The sequence below is a fragment of the Aethalodelphis obliquidens genome, unplaced genomic scaffold (assembly GCF_003676395.1).
Source record: "Aethalodelphis obliquidens isolate GAN/ISIS:26980383/991018 unplaced genomic scaffold, ASM367639v1 scaffold74, whole genome shotgun sequence".
NCBI lineage: Eukaryota > Metazoa > Chordata > Mammalia > Artiodactyla > Delphinidae > Aethalodelphis > Aethalodelphis obliquidens.
In genome coordinates, this window is record NW_020838018.1 from 3,687,033 (window position 1) to 3,707,658 (window position 20,626).

At 34.7% G+C, this 20,626-nt stretch overlaps 1 protein-coding gene across 2 annotated transcripts in view; it reads right to left on the bottom strand.

Annotated features, from left to right (window-relative positions):
* Positions 1 to 20,626, bottom strand: part of AUH (AU RNA binding methylglutaconyl-CoA hydratase) — a 162,225-nt gene that overhangs the window by 134,287 nt on the left and 7,312 nt on the right. The window contains exons 2-3 of one of the 2 annotated variants that reach the window (XM_027091939.1): positions 8,526 to 8,593; positions 8,329 to 8,416 (exon numbers count right to left, since the gene is read on the bottom strand). The exons of the other annotated variant lie outside the window; for it this stretch is intronic. Coding sequence (XP_026947740.1) covers positions 8,329 to 8,416; positions 8,526 to 8,593 — 156 coding nt within the window. The remainder of the gene's footprint in view (positions 1 to 8,328; positions 8,417 to 8,525; positions 8,594 to 20,626) is intronic. 2 annotated transcript variants of the gene reach the window in all.

The following is a 20,626-nucleotide window of genomic DNA, read 5'->3' on the forward strand; positions in this document are numbered from 1 at the left end:
TCCAGTTTATTATTAAAATACAACTCAGGAACAGCCAAATGGAAGAGATACATGGTGCAAGGTATGGGGCAGGAGGGACACAAAGGTTTCACCCTCCCAACACTTCCATGCGTTCACCAACTTGGTAATTCCCCCAAACCCCATTGTTTATAGGTTCCTATGGAGTTTTCACTCTATAGGCACAATTGATTAAATCATTGGACAGTGGTGACTGAACTCAATCTTTGGCCCCTCTACTTTCTTGAAGTTGGAGGACTGGGGCTGAAAGTTCTAACCCTCTAATCCCATGATTGATTTTTCTGTCAACCAGCCCCATCTGAAAGTTATCTAAGGCTCCTGCTTTGAACCATCTCATTCACTTGCAAAAGATACTCCTATTACGCCAGAGAAATTCCCAGGATTTTAGGAGCTCTGTGCCAGACACCCAAGGCAAAAATCAAATACATATTTTATTATACCACATTACCTAAATCCACACCTTGCAACAAAAATTAACTAAGAATGCATCATAGATTTAAATATAAAACGTAAAAACTAAAAACGTTCTGAAAGAAAACATAGTGTGAGAAAGTCTTTGTGACTTTGGAGTAGGACAAGATTTCTTAGGTACAAAAGAGGAACAAACCATAAAAGAAAACAAATTGAGTAAATTGGACTTCAAAGAAAAACTTTTGTTCTTCAAAACAAACTGTTAAGAAAAAGACAAGCCAAAGAGTAGAAAAAAATACTTTAAAAACATGTATCAGCAAAAGGTCTTGTATTAAGAATATATTAGAAACTCTATAACCAACACAACTTTTATTTCTATTAAAACATGGGCAAAAATCTGAATAAACACTCTCCAAAAAAGATATACAGGTGACAAAAAAGCACCAGAAAAGATGTTCAAAATCATTACTCATTAGAGAAATGATATCTAAAACCATAATTATATATTGAATATAACTATGTACCCATTAGGTTGTTTAAAATTAAAAACTGACAATATCAAGTGTTGACAAGGATGTGGAACACCTGGAAGGCTCATACATTGCTGGTAGGAATGCAAAATGGCTAGAAAACAGTAGGAGTTTCTTACAAAACAAAATGTACAGTTATTATAAAACCCAATAATTCCACTGTTAAGTATTTATCCAAGAGAAATGAAAACATGTTCACAAAGTGGCTTATATGTCACTGTTCATGGAAGCAGTAGTTATAAAAGCCAAAATATTGGAAAAACCCAGATGACCATTAACTGCTAAACAGATAAACAAATTGTGGTATATCTATGCAATGGACTACTCAGCATATAAAATGAATACTCAGCAATATAATGAAAATCATACTCAGCAATAAAGTGAAACTACTGAAACATATATCATGGGTGAATCTCAAAGCATTATGCTAAGTGAAGGAAGCAAGATACAAAAGGCCACCTACAGAATGATTCCATATGTGGGACATTCTAGAAGAGGGAAAACTATGGTAAGAGCAACGAGATCAGTGTTTTAAGGGGGTCAGAAAAGACTGACTACAAATGGGCAGAAGAAAGATTTTTACAGCACTACCTACCAGCAGGCTAGTGCGAGCCCTAGGACAACCTGGCCCTGAAACCAGCTGCCTCAGAACCCAACCCCACCCATGAGGCAGAGCCTGGCAGCCAACCAGGCCAGAGGCCAGCACCACCTACCAGCACAGTAGTTAGCCCTGCCACATAGGGAGCATCCCTTGAACATATAGCTCTGGTGACCAGAGGGGAGTGTGCCGCTGGACCCTGTAGGACATTGCCTACATAAGGCTACTTATCCAAGATCAGGAAATGTAATCAACCTACCTAATACATAGAAATAAAAATAGAGAACTGAGAAAAATGAGGCAACAAAGGAATATGTTTCAAAGAAACAAATTAAAATGCCAGAAGAATTAAGAAAAGTGGAGATAAGCAAACTATCTGATAGAGTTCAAGATAGAACATAAAGCTGTTCAGTGAACTAAGGAGAACAGATGTAAAGAAATGTACTGTCACTGTTTGCAGATGACATGATACTATATATAGAAAGTCCTAAAGACACCACCAAAAAACTATTAGAACTCATCAGTGAATTCAATAAAGTTGCAGGGTACAAAATGAATATACCGAAATCTGTTACCTTTCTATAAACTGACAACAAACTATCAGAAAGAGAAGTTAAGAAAACAATCCCATGTACAATTGCATGAAAAATATCTAGGAATAGGGCTTCCCTGGTGGCGCAGTGGTTGAGAGTCCACCTGCCGATGCAGGGGACACGGGTTCATGCCCTGGTCTGGGAGGATCCCACATGCCGCGGAGCGGCTGGGCCCGTGAGCCATGGCCGCTGAGCCTGCACATCCGGAGCCTGTGCTCTGCAATGGGAGAGGCCACAGCAGTGAGAGGCCCGCGTACCGCAAAAAAAAAAAAAAAAAAAAAATCTAGGAATAAATCTAAACAAGGAGGTAAAAGACCTATACTCGGAAAACTGTAAGAAGCTGAAGACAACACCAACAAATGGAAAGATATACTGTGCTAGTGGATTTGAAGAATACTGTTAAAATGACCATACTACTGAAGGCAATCTACAGATACAGTGCAACCCCTATCAAAATCCCCATGGCATTTGAACTAGAACAAATAATTCTAAAATTTGTATGGAGACACAAAAGACCCCAAATAGCCAAAACAACCTTGAGAAAGAAGAACAGAGCTAGAGGTATCATACACTCTGATTTCAAACTATATTACAAAGCTACAGTAAAACAATATGGTACCTGCACAAAAACACATACACAGGTTAATGGAACAGAACAGAGAGCCCAGAAATGAACCCACACTTTTATTAGCAATTAATCTACAACAAAGGAGGAAAGAATACAAGATTTAGGAATAAATGGTGTTAGGAAAACTGGACAGCTAATGCAAAAGTATCAAACTGGACTACATTCTCACACAACATATAAAAATAAACACAAAATGAATTAAAGACTTAAATATAAGACCTGAAACCATAAAACTAGAAGAAAACATATGCTCTTTGACATTGGTCTTAGCAATATTTTTTTGGATATGTCTCCTCAGGTAAAGGAAACAAAAGCAAATATAAACAAATGATACTACATCAAACTAAAAAGCTTTTGCACAGTGAAGGAAATATCAACAAAACGAAAAGAGCACCTACTGAATGGGAAAATATATTTGCAAAGGATATATCTGATAATGGGTTAATATCCAAAATATACAAAGAATTCATACAACTCACATCAAAAACACAAACACCCTGATTAAAAATGGGCAGAGAACCTGAATAGACATTTTTCCTAAAAGATATACAGATGGCCAACAGATCCATGAAATTATTAATGATTAAGGAAACATAAATCAAAACCACAGTGAGATATTACCTCACACCTGTCAGAATGGCTATTATTTTTAAAAAAAAAAGAAAACAAATAACAAGTGTTAGGGAGAATGTGGAGAAAAGGGAACCCTTGTGCGCTGTTGGTGAGAATATAAATTCATGCAACCACTATGAAAAACAGTATGGATGTTCCTCAAAAAACTAAAAACAGAACTATCATACCATCCAGCAATTTCACTCCTTGGTATCCTTCCAAAGAAAACAAAAACACTAATTCAAAAACATATATGCACCCATATGTTCATTGCAGTATTATTTACAACAGCCAAGATATGGAAGCAACCTAAGTGTCCACTGATAAATGAATGGATAAAGAAAATGTGATACATATACCTATATGTTCAGCAGAGTATTACTCAGCTATGAAAAAGAATGAAATCTTGCCATTTGCAAGAACATGGATAGACCTAGAGGGCATTATGCTAAGTGAAATAAGTTAGATAAAGAAAAATACTGCATGATTTCACTTGTATGTAGAATCTATAAAGCAAATAAGCATAACCAAACAAAAACAGAGTCATAGATAGAGAACAAACAAGTGGTTGCCAAAGGGGCTGAGGGTAGGGAGATGAATGAAATAGGTGAGGGAGATTAAGAGGTATAAACTTCCAGTTACAAAATAAATGAGTCACAGGGATGAAATGTATACCATGGAGAATACAGTCAATAATATTTAATAACTATATGGTGACAGATGGTAACTAGACTTATCATGGTGATCATTTTGTATATAGAAAGAATGAATCACTATGTTGTGCACCTGGACCTAACATAGTATTATAGGTCAATTATACTTCAATTAAAAAAGAAAAAAGAAAGCTTTTTAAGGGATAAACATGTTCTATATCACAACTGTCATCATGGTTTAAACATGTCAAAACTAATCAATTACATATGTACTAAAACTGGTACATTTTACTGCAAGTAATTCATACCTCTATAACACACATTTTTTTTTATTTCCAAGAAAAGAACCCTATGTTAAACTAATACAAATTTGTGGATTATCTATCCTTCCTGTTTACTTATCAAACTCTCTAAGGGACTAACATTCAAATATACAAATGTAACTTAACCTAAGATTCTGAAACAATACTGACTAGATAACTTTGTTAGTCAGAGGCCTCCATAAATCCAACCATGTCATGACATCTACAACCATTTGAACAATACAACATTCAATAAAGCACACTGACATTTTAGTGAGAAGTTTTTAGTCAGAACATAATTTACTAGAACTCAAAAGCAGAAGCAAAAGTACCTTTACTTTTTAAAAAAACCCACACTAGTATAATTCAGTGAAACACTCAATTTAGAGTTCTACACACAGGAATCAATTACCAAGAATTGTTTATACTCTATTTCAGGAATTTCAAGAGAAAAAATCCTCCGTCTCAGAAATTTCTCATAAAATTTTCATGATAAAAGCAATGCATATCTACTTTGCTACTTAGTGTTAGAACACTGAAAGAACAAAAATAAACAGATGACTAGGATTAAATGTTTACTCACAATGCAATAGCCTAGTCAAAAGGTCTTTTTCATAATTTCATTATAGGTAATATATTAAAATTTTGACTCCAAAATATTTTGAAATAGCAAAATTATTTCAGTTTTTCTTTGTGTGTGTATGTGTTTGTGTGTATGTAAAAAACAAGATAAAATTTTTAAATGAATAAAAGAATAATTTCTAGAGTATGCAGGGGAGACAGCACACATTCAGGCCAATCTCTAATACAACCTATGTAGCCAATGCTTCACAATGAGCTTTGACTATCAAAATGATATTTCTCAGCATTCTAAGAGAAGTATAGGTAAGCTATAAAACCCAAAAGCAATGTTCGAACCCACAAGAAAGAAAACGTAACATCGATTCCCAACCTGGAGTCATGCCTAGGGTATGGAATGGTATCTGAAAGCATATATGTATAGAAAACTTCGTCTACAGCCATGATAACTATGATACAAATTTTTCTGTATCTAGATTATCATTGTGGTTAGTAAAAGAAAATTCATTTAAATACATTACTGTAACCAAAGTGGCATTCTGACATTACACATCTTCTCAATCAACATAGGACCACTAAAATGTGTAAGTGCATGAAATTTTAAGAACTTAAAAAGGAGACCTCATACCCCGAAAGATTAAAAATCACTGGTATTCATGACCCAGCAATCCCACTATTGTGCATATACCCAGAGAAAATCACAATTCAAAAAGACACACGCACCCCAATGTTCATTGCAGCACTATTAACAATAGCCAGGTCATGGAAGCAACCTAAATGCCCATCAACAGACGAATGGATAAAGAAGATGTGGTATATATACACAATGGAATATTACTCAGCCATAAAAAGGAACGAAATTGGGTCATCTGTAGAGACGTGGATGGATCTAGAGACTCTCATACAGAGTGAAGTAAGTCAGAAAGAGAGAAACAAATATCGTATATTAACGCATATATATGGAACCTAGAAAAATGGTACAGATGAACCAGTTTGCAGGGCAGAAATTGAGACACAGATGTAGAGGACAAACGTATGGACACCAAGGGGAGAAAGCGGTGGGGGCGGGGGGGGGTGACGAATTGGGTGATTGGGATTGACATGTATACACTGATGTGTATAAAATTGATGACTAATAAGAACCTGCTGTATAAAAAAAAAGAAACTGACGTCTGTGTTGATAAAAGAAAACAAATGTCAAAAGAAAAAAATTAGAATTTTTATACTACTATTTTTATAGGCTATAATAAGTTTAAATATTTGTTTTAAGTATGTAAAGAGATTCTGTGTATCTAAACATACAATACACTTAATGTGTACATATTAATAAATATTAATATTAAATATAATATTAATAAAATATTAATAAAGACAGACATACTAAACTGCCTGTTTCAAATATACGTAAGAAAACCTTTCAGAGAAATTTGAAAGAATGGTTTTATTTATATACTCTAAGTTACTAAAATGATTTGCCCCAATTTTTCTATAATTCACACTTTTTTTTGGACAAAATACAGCAAAAAATCTTATGTTAAAACATAGGAAAAAATTATCCTGATCATGCAAAAGCACACAGAACAAAGAAAATAGATTTGATAAGCCCTTGGAAAAAAGTATTCAATGATAATTTGTTAATCTGATAAAGCATTTGGTATATTACCTAGTATGTCCCCAAAAAGGCAACCTATAAAAGATAGTTGTAACCTGTGCTAAAGCATTAAAGCCTTTTCCAAAGAACATCGGTAATGTGGAGACACAAAACCAATGGGCAGCAAAGGAATAGGTAAAACAAGAAGAATTCTACCAGTCATTATAGTGTTATAATTACAAAACCCATTACCAACAGAAAGACAGTAATGCTAGTTATAATCAACTCTTTCTTTCTTAAGCGTTATTCTGCCACTATCACTATCACTCCTCAAACATTCACATAATTGGGCCTTCCTTAAAAGCCCCCAAACTGCTCAACGTCTTCCCAATAAGCCCCTCACCAGCCCTCAGAGGACCTGAGTACAGTGACCTCAGAGCCATTGGTCACGAAGTTAGACTCAGTCACCCAGTCACCTGATCCTAAGGTCACAGATACAAGAATTCTAATTCTCTCAGTGTAAGTTTTTCATACTGTTTAAGAAAAAATGTTTAAATATATGTAAAGCCCTTATAAAAACTATTAAGAGCTATAATTTATTGACTACTGCACTGTGTTTTATGTACATTGTCACATCAAGCCTCCAACGATCCTACCAGGAGGATAGTGTTACTCGAGTTGGACAGATGTAAAAGCAGAAGACTGTACTGCAAATTGTCATCACCCAGGCAGTTGAGCATAATAATCCTACTCTCTTTGACTGCCAAACAAGTTAAAACTAATCCTTTTACGTATGGTACATTGTATCAAAAGCTAAAATATAACTCATTTACACTGAATGTTCCTAAATACCATAAAATTTTGTAATATTTTAAGGTGGAAGCTATGGAGTTCGAAGCTTGGAAAATCTGAGGACCTTTAACAATGAAACTGAAGAACATCAGCCTCAACTAAGACACCTCGAAAAACATTCTGTCTAGAAATGCTCCTCCAAGTCCCAGCATTGCTCTGGGTATACTCTAAATGCTCAAAAAATACTTGTTGAATGAATAAAATACTGTATGTTGTTCCCTCAAATGTCTGATTATCTCAAATGGATTATCCCATTTATATTTTTACTGAAAAAAATTTTTTTACGCCTCAGTCAACGTCTGCCTTCATTTACTTATTAGTAAATTATAATGATCCGGTATATTGTCAGCATTTTTTATCTTTTATCATTTAATCATCTACATTTTTCACTAATTGAAACAGATTCATTCAATCTCATGACTTAGAAATATTTACAAATATGGAAAATGCAAGACAACTTAATCTTTGGCTTTTGGTAACACAGTACAAGCAGAAAAAACATTTCGCCGCTGTAGATACCAATTTAAAAGTACAATTCGTGGACACATACTTGAGTGGGCACTACTACAAACACGAAAGCACATGTCTATATTTAACATTCCATACTGGGGTAGCTACTGCTAGTCAATTAAAGCATTTTTTAATACAGAGCACACTTGTGAGTAGGAGATGTGATTTTTCCTGCACAGCTCATCTTTCATAAATATTATTCATGTACTACAAACATATATTTTAATGGCTCAAATTATTTTTCAACTTCCAAAACAACTTTTTCCACACGCAGCAAAGGTTTCTTTCTAATACTGACAAAGCATTTTTTTTTCTTGTAAAACAGTAAAAAAAAAAACCAAAAAGGAATTGTTGGTAATGGAATTCAAACCACAGAACACTTTATAATGGAAAATAGGCTACTACTAAGGAAAAATTAGACTCGTTTTAAAATTTTAATCTATTTACATACCAGCACAGAATATCCCTGGGACTTCACTTCTGACTATTATGGTCCGTACTTTCTTATCAGATTTTAAAGCATCCACAGCTTTTGAAAGCTAAACAGAAACAAGAGGGTAAGAAGGAAAAGGGGGGAAAATCATTTTCAGATTGATATCAACACTGTATCTTAATATTAGAAGCAAATAGTTTAATCTTTACACTCACCATTTTTATAAGATTTGTACTCAATGAATTTTTGGCATAAGCTCTGTTTATTCCAAGCACCACAATTCCTGGTTAAGGGGAAAAAAAAAAAGTCATTTGAGTTAGTGACGTATTCAGGATACAGACTCCCGTATACACAGCTAGTTGACTTGGGACTTAGGAATCTACTACCACCTTGAGGTTCACTTCAAGAGCTTTACCCTAATTTTCATGTTTACCTTCCTTTTCAAGCATAATTTTGAAGAAGTGGTATATATATTTATAAAATCAATCTGATGCCTAATATTCACCACTTTTCTACAGCCTTTTAAAGAAGAACTTTATAACAGCATGTTCCCTTCAACTCCTCTCTCCTTAAACACCACCAAGGTAATCTGCCACATTTTACTAAATTTTACATCATTAAATCAGACTAGCTAGTTGAAGGCCACGCTTACTGGTGAAAATTCTAAGTTACAGAATACTGTTTAAAATATGGTTTTTTATCTTCAATATATACAGAAGTACACAATAGCTAACAACTCCTTCTCACAGGCAAGCATTGTGGGATCAGCTTTTTTGCTAGTACACCAGGTGTTAATACTCTTTTTGTCCTACTACATAGCTTTCAGTATTTTCATCCTAGGTTTCTCTCCTGGCTCTGTCCCATGTACTTAACCTGAAGCCACCTCCACTTAGAACTCCAAAAAGCAATTCAACCTGAATCTACAGGAAGTTCATTCTTTCTCCTACAAAGCCAAGCTCTCCCTCCTAACTTCCCTAATCTTATCAGAGAGCATCATCTAAATCCAGCCTCCCATTCCAATTGCTGTAGTCGGATCAATTTTCTAAAACCAATTCCATGCGCAGAATTCACCCCGTTTAAAATCCTTTATTTCTTATTTCCAAAATACCCGAGTTCAAAGACCTTAATTTGATATTCGAAGTCCTCTAAAATCTGTACCCGACCTTCTTGTTCCCCAAGGAAACTCAAATTTTCCTTGTATAACAAAAATGCCTTCCACCAGGTGGGGCGAGGTGGGGGAGGGGCGGGGGTTGAGGGAAAGGGGTAATCCTTATTTGTAATTAGGTTAAACGAAAGACAACAAAATGTGCGCATGCCTTCTCTATGCAAGAAACTGCTCAAACCCATTTTTCAACGAACTTAGGCTCATAGCAGAATAAATATACAAGAATTCCCAGTGATCTCAGCAAGGAGAAAACCATGAAGGAGAACTGGTTTCTAGGGCAGGCTCTGCATTAAACAGCTGAATGACCTTGGGTAGGTCCCAATACTAATGACAACAGCTACCACTAACTGAGTCCTTTATTATGTGTTGAACACTGTTCCCAGCGCTTTACATTTATTGACTTACGTAATCCCCAAAGCAACCTAAGAGGTAGGTACTGTTTTTATCCTTGTGGAACAGATAAAATAATTGGGACTTGAGGAGGTTAAATAACTACCTTCAGCTAGTAAATAGCAATCTAACTCCACACTTGAAGGAAAAATGAGACTTGCTACACTGTTCATGCTTTAGTTTCCTCAGAAGAAAACCAAGTGGTTAAGACTAGATATTAATTCATTCAAATGTACTGAGTACACATTATGGCGCTCAGCCCTCAAGGAACTATAGTCTAAAAAGGAAAGACAAACATCAATTAAAAAAATCATAGAAATATACAATTCAAAATGCTTTACATGCTCTGAACGGTGCTACAGTAATTTGTAACCAGAACTGATATGGTCTGGGGGCAAACAGGGATAGACAGGGAAAGCTTATCCAAGACAGTGCTATCTGAGTTGAGATTGGGAAGATGAGTATTGGGGGAGAGGGGGGTGCTGGATTACAGACAGGAACAACATAGGAGAAATCATAAAATAGTCATGCCAGAAGGAGGAGAAGAGTACCCAATGAGAGGAGAGGTCAGCACCAGCCAGATAGTGTCATTACAGGCCCTGTTAAAAAATAAGGAGTAACCATTGAGAGAGTTTTAAGTATTGTATAAACACACATATACAACCAGTGGGGAGGATTCGTTTCTATATTTGGAGACCATGCCAAAGTGTACAGGGCTAGACACTTCCAGGCACAAGCTGCAGTCCAGTCAACAGATAATAGGTTTGGCTGAGGTTAGCTGAGTTAGAAGTAGAAGGAAGTGAAAGGACTCAAGAGCTATTCAAGAGGTAAATGTAAAATGAGTTAATGATTGACTGGATTGAGGACTGAATGCATTGCAAGGAGGTATTAAGGAGTGTCTAATAAAGTTTTGGCTTCAGCAATTGGATGAAAAGAAGATGACATTCAATGAGACAGAGAACCATAAAAAACACCAAGGTGAGGGTGCCGGGGGATAAGGTTCATGAGTTCAGTTTTGAATTAAAGTGAATCTGAAGTGCCTTTGAGACACCCAAGCTGGTTATCAACTCTAAGGGTACAGGCTAAGAATGCAGACTCTGAGGTCGGACTGCTGGAACTGAAACCCCAGTCTGCCACTAGCTATGTGACACTGGACAGTCACTTAACCTCTCTGACCCTCGGTTTCTTACCCTGTTAAGTGAAGATACTAATAGGTCCAAACTCCGTGGGACGGTTGTGAGTATCATATGGCAAGACATATGTAAAGCTTTCAACATAAGCATTTAATTATTATTGTCCCTTCTGCAAACACTTTGATGCAATAATTAAAGTGTTACCATAATGAATAGATGCTAGATAGGATACTGTTGACAATATTACTGAACTGTAAAGTGCCATCAAAATGCTTCTACCATAGTTAATTCCAGTGGTTTTGGTCCCATGTTTGAGGCCTGATGTTTTGAGCACTTCTACCTCAGACAGTTGGAAATCAGCTCTGTAATTTAAAACGAATCATCCTGTGCCTAACAACTGTCCCACCAAATGTATCAGTAAGCTATTGATACCCTAAAATGGAATAAAACCTTACTTTATTCTGCAGGGCCTATTGTTTTCATTTTGTAACTGCCCCACTTTATTTCACATTTAATAGCTTCTCAATAACTCAATTATCATGCATCCTCATCACATAACCTAGCCAGGAAAAGTTTGCTAGGTTATTAAGGTTATTAAATTCCTGTTTCAGACTTTTCCTGTCTTTTGACAAAATATGATAAAATTCTTGGTGAATCTTCAACAAGTTCATATTACAGCATCAACCCTGCCCTACAGAGCTCACAAAACTGAAAGATGAACAAAGTGACTCAGCTGGGACTTAAAATATATATATATATATGAATACATTTTACTCACACAAAATTGAAGTGATACACCCCAAGTGAAAGTCCTCCTTCCCTGGACCCATTCCATTCTCCTCCCCAGAGGTAGCCATAGTTATCTGCTGATATGTAACCTTCCACAAAATATATTTACATACAGAAATAGAGTTGTGACTATAGTTTTGCTTATTGTTGCTATTTTACATAAATGGGACCACAGAGTATTTTCTGTTGGCGCTGTTCTACGTAAATAGGTTCATACATATTTCCTTTATTTACTTAATTTGGCCTTAAAGATCTTTCTATATCAAGACATTCCTTTTAATTCATAATATTATCTGAAATGAATTTCCATTATTTAGTTTCCTTTTCATTACCATTTTCCTAAAATACTGCAATGCTGCAATCAACATTCTTGAAGATTTCTTTTCTGTACAATAAATATCTCTCTGACAGGTATCAAGAAGTGGAATTTCTAGGTCCAACAGAATGTGTATTCTTAAATTTTAACAGATAACTCTCAAAAATACAGATACTGTCCAGCCAAATCACCAGTACCTATTTATTCACAGTAGCACATCTTAATAGAGCTCCAATTATGTGTATTACCTGCACAAGGACACTTCCTTGCCCACATATTTTAATATTCATATTATCACTAATTCTCAAAAAATATATAAAATCAATCTGAAATTAAGATCACTTCTAATATATTTTAAAACTACCTCTACATTGTACTAAGACACAACTGTACCACCAAATTAGTCTTACATTATACACGTTAACTTATTTATAAAGAAATAAAGAAGTTAGGACACTGGAACTCAGCTCCTTCAGGCCATTTAGAACTTTCTGTGGCAATTCTGTGTACCACTTTGTATGGAACCACCAGACTTTGTTAGACAAGATGCATGAGATACACTAGCATAGGATCTATTACACTGGAATACACAAAATTCATAACTACACAAAGATACATACACTCTTTTCGAGTACAAGGTTTTTGACCTAAAATTAGAGGAATTTTAATATATTCTGTTTTACATGGTACCCATCAAACAGAGAAAAAAAAAGTTATGTTAAGTCTAATTACATTCACTGCATTTTCAAGTATATTACTGGTAAGAGAGAACTTCCGTTTGACTTGGTGTCAATGAGAACTGAATCTTACAATTTACTCTGTCACCACCCTCTCCCACATCCCAGTAGAGAATTATTTTGACCCAAAATAAATAAATAAATAAGGCATGGCTCATTTGTGAGAATACCACTTCCGCTCAGTTGAAAATTTACCTTCGCATATTATCCTTTTTTCAATTAAAGCTATTGTCTCAGTCTCTTATCATATACAAATAAGTTTGGTCTGTTATTACTAACCCAATACTAGGTTTTATTCTAATATCCCCTTATACCACCTGTTTTTTATTTTCCGCTACTTACTTTGTAGAATGGCTTCTAGTCTTCTTACTTCTCTTAAATCCTAACTTATTTATATTTTAATGATCACAGCAGAAAAATTATATATTGAAATAAGTTATTTTGCCATAAATTACCTTCCTTTTGTTTTATTAAAGATTTTTTTAATTATGTGTGTGAGCTGCTTACATTATCTATACATTTCATCTCAGGTCACTAAGGGGACCTCATTAAACATGTCATTGTGAATCACTGGTCTACCACCCAACACTGAATATTATAAATCTCTGACAATATATGGGAAAATAACATCATTATGTATCAAGTTTCACCTAATCTTATGAACCAAAGTTGAGTTAACTAAGTTTAATAATCATTTGTCATTTGTTTTCTGAATTAACTGTTCTCATTGTTTGCCTATCTTATCAGAGTTGTCTTTTGCATTTCAATTAATAAATTTTTAGATTACAGACATTAATTCATTATTTATAAAACAAACCTTTTCCCTATCATTCACTTTTAAAGTTCAACTTGTTTATGGTAATTTTCGGCACCATAGTTTTAACTTTTTATATAGTATATTATTGCCTTTGCAACTTTCGGGCTTAGTATCTTCCTTAAAAAGGGTTTACAATGAAAACACACATCCACACAAATGCACCAAAATGATCACAGCAGCATTATCCAAAATATTCAAAACGTGGATACAACCCAAATATCCCTCAGCTGATGAATGGATAAACAAAATGTAGTATATCCACGCAGTGTATATTTGGCCTAAAAAAAACGACGAAGTATCAATACACGTACAACACGGATGAACCCTGAAAACATGCTGAGTGAAAGAAGCCAGTCACAAGGGAGCACATACCTTATAATTCCATTTATATGAAATGCTGAGAGGAGACAAATCAGAAGGGACAAAGAAGGTCAACTGGTGGTTGCCTAGGACTAGTAGAGATGGAGGGATTGAGCAGTGACAGCTAAAAAGTGTGAAGTTTCTTTTTGGGGCAATGAAAATGTTCAATAATTGATTGTGGTGATAGATGCACAACTCTGTAAAAATACTAAAAGCCATTAAACTACATTTTAATAGGAGAATTTTAAGGTATATGAATTATATGTCAATAAAGCTATTTTTTTTAATTTTTTTAAAAAACATGGCAACATTCTCTTAGACCTAGAAATAGAGCGAAATTACCAGAGAACCATGGAATGAGGATGAGGGCAAAAGAGAAGGTACACATTTGTGGTGGAGTGTGAAAGGGAGCCAAACCCTTATCCTCCATTGCAAAAAGTCAATAGATAGGTAATATCTAAATTTGAAAATTCCAGTAGAAACACATGTATGTTATTTCAAATGAAATAACATATGAAATAACATATACCCCAAAGAATCAGCCAAAGGGTTTTAAATAACTGCTTCTGGAGTATAGGAAATGGGGTGGAGGAAGGCACTGCTAGTTCTCAAAACAAACCATGTTAAATATTGCTCACAATACTAACTGTATAGATAATTAAGAAAAAGTAAAACTAAACCAATTAAAACAAAATAAAGGATCTCTCTACCCTAATGTTTTGAAACAATTCTCTAATACTTTCTCCTAACATTGATTACTTTCATTTCTGCTGTTCTCAACTCCGCAGGTATCTTATTTTCTCTGAAATGCATAAACATTTTTGGCTAGCACCATTTATAAAATAGTACCCTATTTTCTTTCTGATTTCAAAAATCAAACAACTGTATACTAAATAACTATAAAAATCACTCTCTGGACTCTGTTTTACTGTCAATTTCCTGGGCCACTCCTATTCTAATGTTCTTCCTACTTTAATTATTATAACAATATTGTATGTTTTGTTATCTAATGTACAGTAAGCACCACGTCTACCAGCTATTATTTTTCAAAATGTCTTAAATATTCTTAAACACAACTCTTTTCAATGAAATTTAAAATACACTGTTAGGATATCTGTTGTTTAATATTTAGGAAACTGACATATTTAAAGTATTAACTCTTTCCCTTTATAACATGGTACAATGCTGCAAATTTTCAGGTCTTGGTTTTTTCCTCAATAAAGACTTAAGAGACTTCATCTTGCACATCTTCAAAGGCTATCTGTTGCCCCTTGTGAATGCTTTTATTTCTATATCATTTATATTTTCTAATCACATATTGAGTGTACGTGGTAAGTTTAGTGTTATTTTATATGAACTTTTTCTGGCAAATTTATTAAATATTAATAGACTTAATAAGTGGTTCTCTTCAATTTTCTAAGACAACAATCAATCATTATCTGGAAATATTGGCAGTTACATGTTCTGCTCCAATGTTAATTTCTCATTTCCTTCTCTTGCTGTTTTACTTTAGCTAGGACTTCAAGTCCAACATAATATTAGCAAAAATAATAAGTTCCCTTATTTTATCAATGCCTTTAATGAAAATGTTTCTAAGTATTTCACCATTTAGTATAATGTTTGCTATGCATTTCTAATAGCTTTTTTCCAAGTTGGGGAAATTTATTTCTACACTCAAACTTGCACTTTAAAAAGATCACTCAGGCCACAGTGCAGAAAACAGATTAGAATAAAGCAAGAATATACTAGAATATACTAGACCAATTTCCCTTATGAATACAAATGTAAAAATCCTCAACAAAATACTAGCAAGCCAAATCTAGCAGCCATGACCAAGAGGGACTTATCCCAGGAATGCAAGGGTGGTTCAGCACAAAAATCAATCAAAGTTACACACCACACGAACAGAATAAAAGAAAACATTTGAAAGCTACATGATCATCTCAACTGATGCAGAAGAAACACTGGACAAAATCCAACATGCTTTAAATGATTTTTTTTTAATGATAATTTAAAAACCTCAACAAACTAGTAACAGAAGGAAACTTCCTCAACCTAATAAAGGGCATTTATAGAAAACCCACAACTAACATCATACTTAATGTTAAAAGACTGAAAGTCTTCTCCTTAGGATAAATAACTAGATAATGATGTCTGTTTTCACCACTTCTATTCAGTGTTGTACTGGAAATTCTAGCCAGGGTAATTAGGCATAAAAAAAGAAATAAAAGGCATCCAGATAGGGAAAAAAAAAAGAAGTAAAACAATTTCCATTCACAAATAACATGATCTTATACACAGAAAATCCCAATGAATCCACCAAAAACTATTAGAGCTAATAAATGAACTCAATAAAGTTGCATGATACAACATCAATATATAAAAATCAGTTAAATTTCTATACACTATGAATAAACACTCCAAAAATGAGATTAGGAAAACAATTCAATTTGTAATAACATCAAAAAAATACAATACTTAGGAATAAACTGAAGAAAGTTCAAGACTGTACACTGAAAACTATAAAACACCACTGAAAGAAATTTAAAAAGACCTAAGTAAATAAAAATTTATGATCAATTGGTTTTTGACAAGAATACCAAGACCATTCAATGGTGCAAGACTTTTCAACATATAGTGGTGGGACAACTAGATACTCACCCACAAAGGAATGGAGTTGGACCCTTTCCTCACACAACATACAAAAATTATCTCAAAATGGATCTAAGAGCTAAAACTGTAACACTCTTAGAAGGAAGCAAAGGTATAAATCTTCATGATCCTGGATTAGGCAACAGTGTCCTAAATATGACAACAAAAGCACAAGCAACAAAAGAAAAAACAGATAAACCAGACTTCATCAAAATTACTAAGGAAGTAAAAAAAACAAGCCACAGAAAATATCTGCAAATCATACATCTGATATGGGGTTTATATTTAGATTATATACAGAATTCTTACTATTTACAACAAAAAGACAACCCAACTGAAAAACAGGCGAAGGAGTTGAATAGATATTTCTCCAAAGAAGATATATAAATGAAATGAGGCTCAACATAATATGTTATTAGAGAAATGCAAATCAAACCACAATGAGGTATCACTTCATATCCAATAAGATGGCTGTAATTTAAAAGAGGAAACAAATAAGCATTGACAACGATGTGGAGACTTAGGAACTCTCAACCATACTCTCATATTCTCATACAGTTTGGTGGTTCCTCCAAACACTAAACATAAAATTACCACATGACCCAATGATTCTACTCCTAGATACCCATCCAAAAGAATGAACACCTATGTTCAAACAAATAATCGTACACAAGTATTTAGCAGCATTACTCATAATATCTAAAAAGTAAAAATACAACATGTCCTATATCCAGTCAATGGAATATTATTCAGCCATAAAAAGGAATGAAGTGCTGATGCATGCTATAACACAGACGAACTCTGAAAACATTAGGCTGAAAGAACCCAGACACAAAAAGCCACATATCGTATGATTCTACTTCTGTGAAATACCTAGTATAGGCAAACCTGTAAAGACAGAAAGGAAATTAGTGGTTTCTGGAAACTGGGGGGAGGGGGAATATGGAGAAACTGACTAAAGAGCATGGGCTTGTTTTGAAAGTAATAAAAGTATTCTGGAATTAAGACAGTGATGATGGCTGTACAACATGGTGAATAACCCAAAAACTACTGAATGTACACTTTGAAAAATTAAAATGGTAAACTTTGTATTATGTGAATTTCACCTACAGTTACAAAAAAGAAAAAAAAAAGTATACTGGAGGATACCAAACAAGAGGCTACTGCAGAGATCCAGATGAGAGATGACAGCACACAGGCTTCAGGCTGTGGAGTGGAGATGGAAAGCAGACTGCTTCTAGAGATATACTGAAAGCAGTACCAACGTAACTATTACCAATAATATTCTAAACCCTGTTTATATTCAATCTATAGATACAGCAATGGACAACTGTAAGAGAACAAAATGTAACTATCATAAACTTTGATGATATAAAGTTACAAATGACAGAAATTGTATGGTTAGAAGATGAAGGATATAGAACAGCAAACATTTTCTGAACTTACACCAAAAAAGTCCAGATGCTGTCTATAAAAATAATTATAAAGGTAACACAAACCAGAAAGTGAATAAAATTATGATTCACAGCAAAGACTCAAAATATAAGTTTAAGGTCTTTACTTTTGATGAAACAGTTTGAAAGTGAAGAGATGACATCCTTCCATAGTGTTTTTGTTTGTTTGTTTGTTTATTTTACCATGAGCATATATTGTTACTTTAGAATTTTGTAGACCTCAATAATTTAACTATTTTTACTAACAAGTCACTTGTAATACACAAAGAACTGAAAAGCACTGACAGAATACTTTTGATAAACCATATATAATTCAGTCTCCTTAAAATACTACAGAAGTAATAAGAACCTACAATAAAAACATAATGAACCCAGAACTCCTTCACATGAACAAAAGGAGATATGCAATTTTTATAATACCCAAATTTTAGAAACAATGTGGAAAATCATTAACAGATGATGACTGTAAACCTAGAAAACCCAAAACAACAAATGAAAAACTACTGCAACAAAAGAGCATTATTTAAAAGACATGAAATTAAATATCCAGATAAAATAGCCTTCATATAGAAGGAAGGAAGGAGAGAGAGGGAGGGAGGGAGGAGGCGGGGGGAGGGAGGAAGAAAGGCAAACACACAGAAGATATACTGAAAGAAATCATCTCATTTTTATGAACAACCAGACAGGAGGCAGGATGACCTGGGGTACACTTAACATAAATGTGCAAACCCTACTGGTGGGCACTTCTAAAACTCCCCTTAAAAAAAAACAAAATAGAATTGCAAAAATGGAAACACATTCTGTGTTTTTAGGTAGAAAAGAAAGCAGTATCATAAATATTTCCCTAATTTTAAATCCAACACGATGTCAATAAAAATACCAACAAGCCTTTTTCTGAAACTATACATGGATATTCCAAAACTCATGTGGAAAAATAACCAGGCAGGAAGAGGCAAGAAAAAAAAAGAAAGAAACAGCAAAGGTGAAGGAGGGAATACCTAGCCCTACCATACACTGAAACACAACACAGCTTTAATCATAAAATAATGTAGAAGTGCAACATCTACAGAGACCATAAAACAGAACAGAAAGACCAAATTTAGCTCGTGATAAAAATGGCCCTTCAAATCAGTGGGGTAAAGATGAATAAGTGGTGTTGGGACAACTGGATACCCATCTGGAAAAAGATAAAGGGTCTGTATCTCACACTGCCATGATAATTCCTTTATTTTTACATTGGTGGTTTCAAAAGTGGTTATTTTCTATCATTCCTACCATTCTTCTATAAAAACATCTTCTTCCCTACCCCACCATCTTGAATAATCACCATGGCTTCACGGATTCTTTACTCAAGGTGCTATAATCCATTATCACTGTATTTTTTAATGTTCAAAGCCCTTGTAAGCTTATATCCTGACATGTTCCTTTTAGTATTTAACATGTTTCTATGTCCTTCTGACATGTTCCTTTTAGTATTTGAACATTTCCTTGCTTTTTGACTCACAAAGATATTCCAGGCTCACCTTTCACTTTCCCTGCTCCTGACCTGAAATCAGACATTTCTCCAAAGAGCTCTGGCTTCTTTCAGTGGGGGAACGGTCTTTAGAAACCAAAATCTGGACATTAGATATGTTCACTGCTACTGTGGTATCATTCCTTTTAGACTGTTTCAATGGTCAGAATAGGAAATAAATATAAACATGTTTGTACACAATATACTTATGGTTTTTGTAAGTTTGTCCTGATAACTCTAATTCAAATCCAAGGTAACAGGTTTCTTCCTCACCTTCCCCCATCCCATATTTGTACTTTCTCTCTCCTACCACAGTGAAAAGTCTGTTTCCCAAGAACAACATTTTTTTCATTTACTCTATCCTATAATAAAAAGAAAACATATTCAGAATTATTAAGACCAACTACTGCTAACAACAGACTACTAAGTAAATTTCAAGGTTCCTTTTGACTCAAAACTAATTGATGTCAATGATAACAACTTATTCAAAACAATAATGCCAACCATGTATGGGGTGACTGTAACTTACAGAAAAGGGTAATAAATGACAGTAATGTTATAAGGAATGGGAGGAAAGAAATAGGAATATGCATTTATACCATTACCACCATGAAACAGTATAGTGTTATTAAAAAGCAGGCGTGGATTAGTTGTAAATATATATTGCAAACAACAGGGTAACTGATAACAGTTACAAATACATAATAATCCAACTATTTAATCACTTTAAGTATGAATGGTCTAAAATACACTAATTAAAAGACAGATACTGTCAGAGTGGATTAAAAACAAGACCCAGGGCTTCCCTGGTGGCGCAGTGCTTGAGAGTCTGCCTGCCGATGCAGGGGACGCGGGTTCGTGCCCTGGTCCCCCCGGTCCGGGAGGATCCCACATGCCGCGGAGCGGCTGGGCCCGTGAGCCATGGCCGCTGAGCCTGCACGTCCGGAGCCTGTGCTCTGCAGCGGGAGAGGCCACAACAGTGAGAGGCCC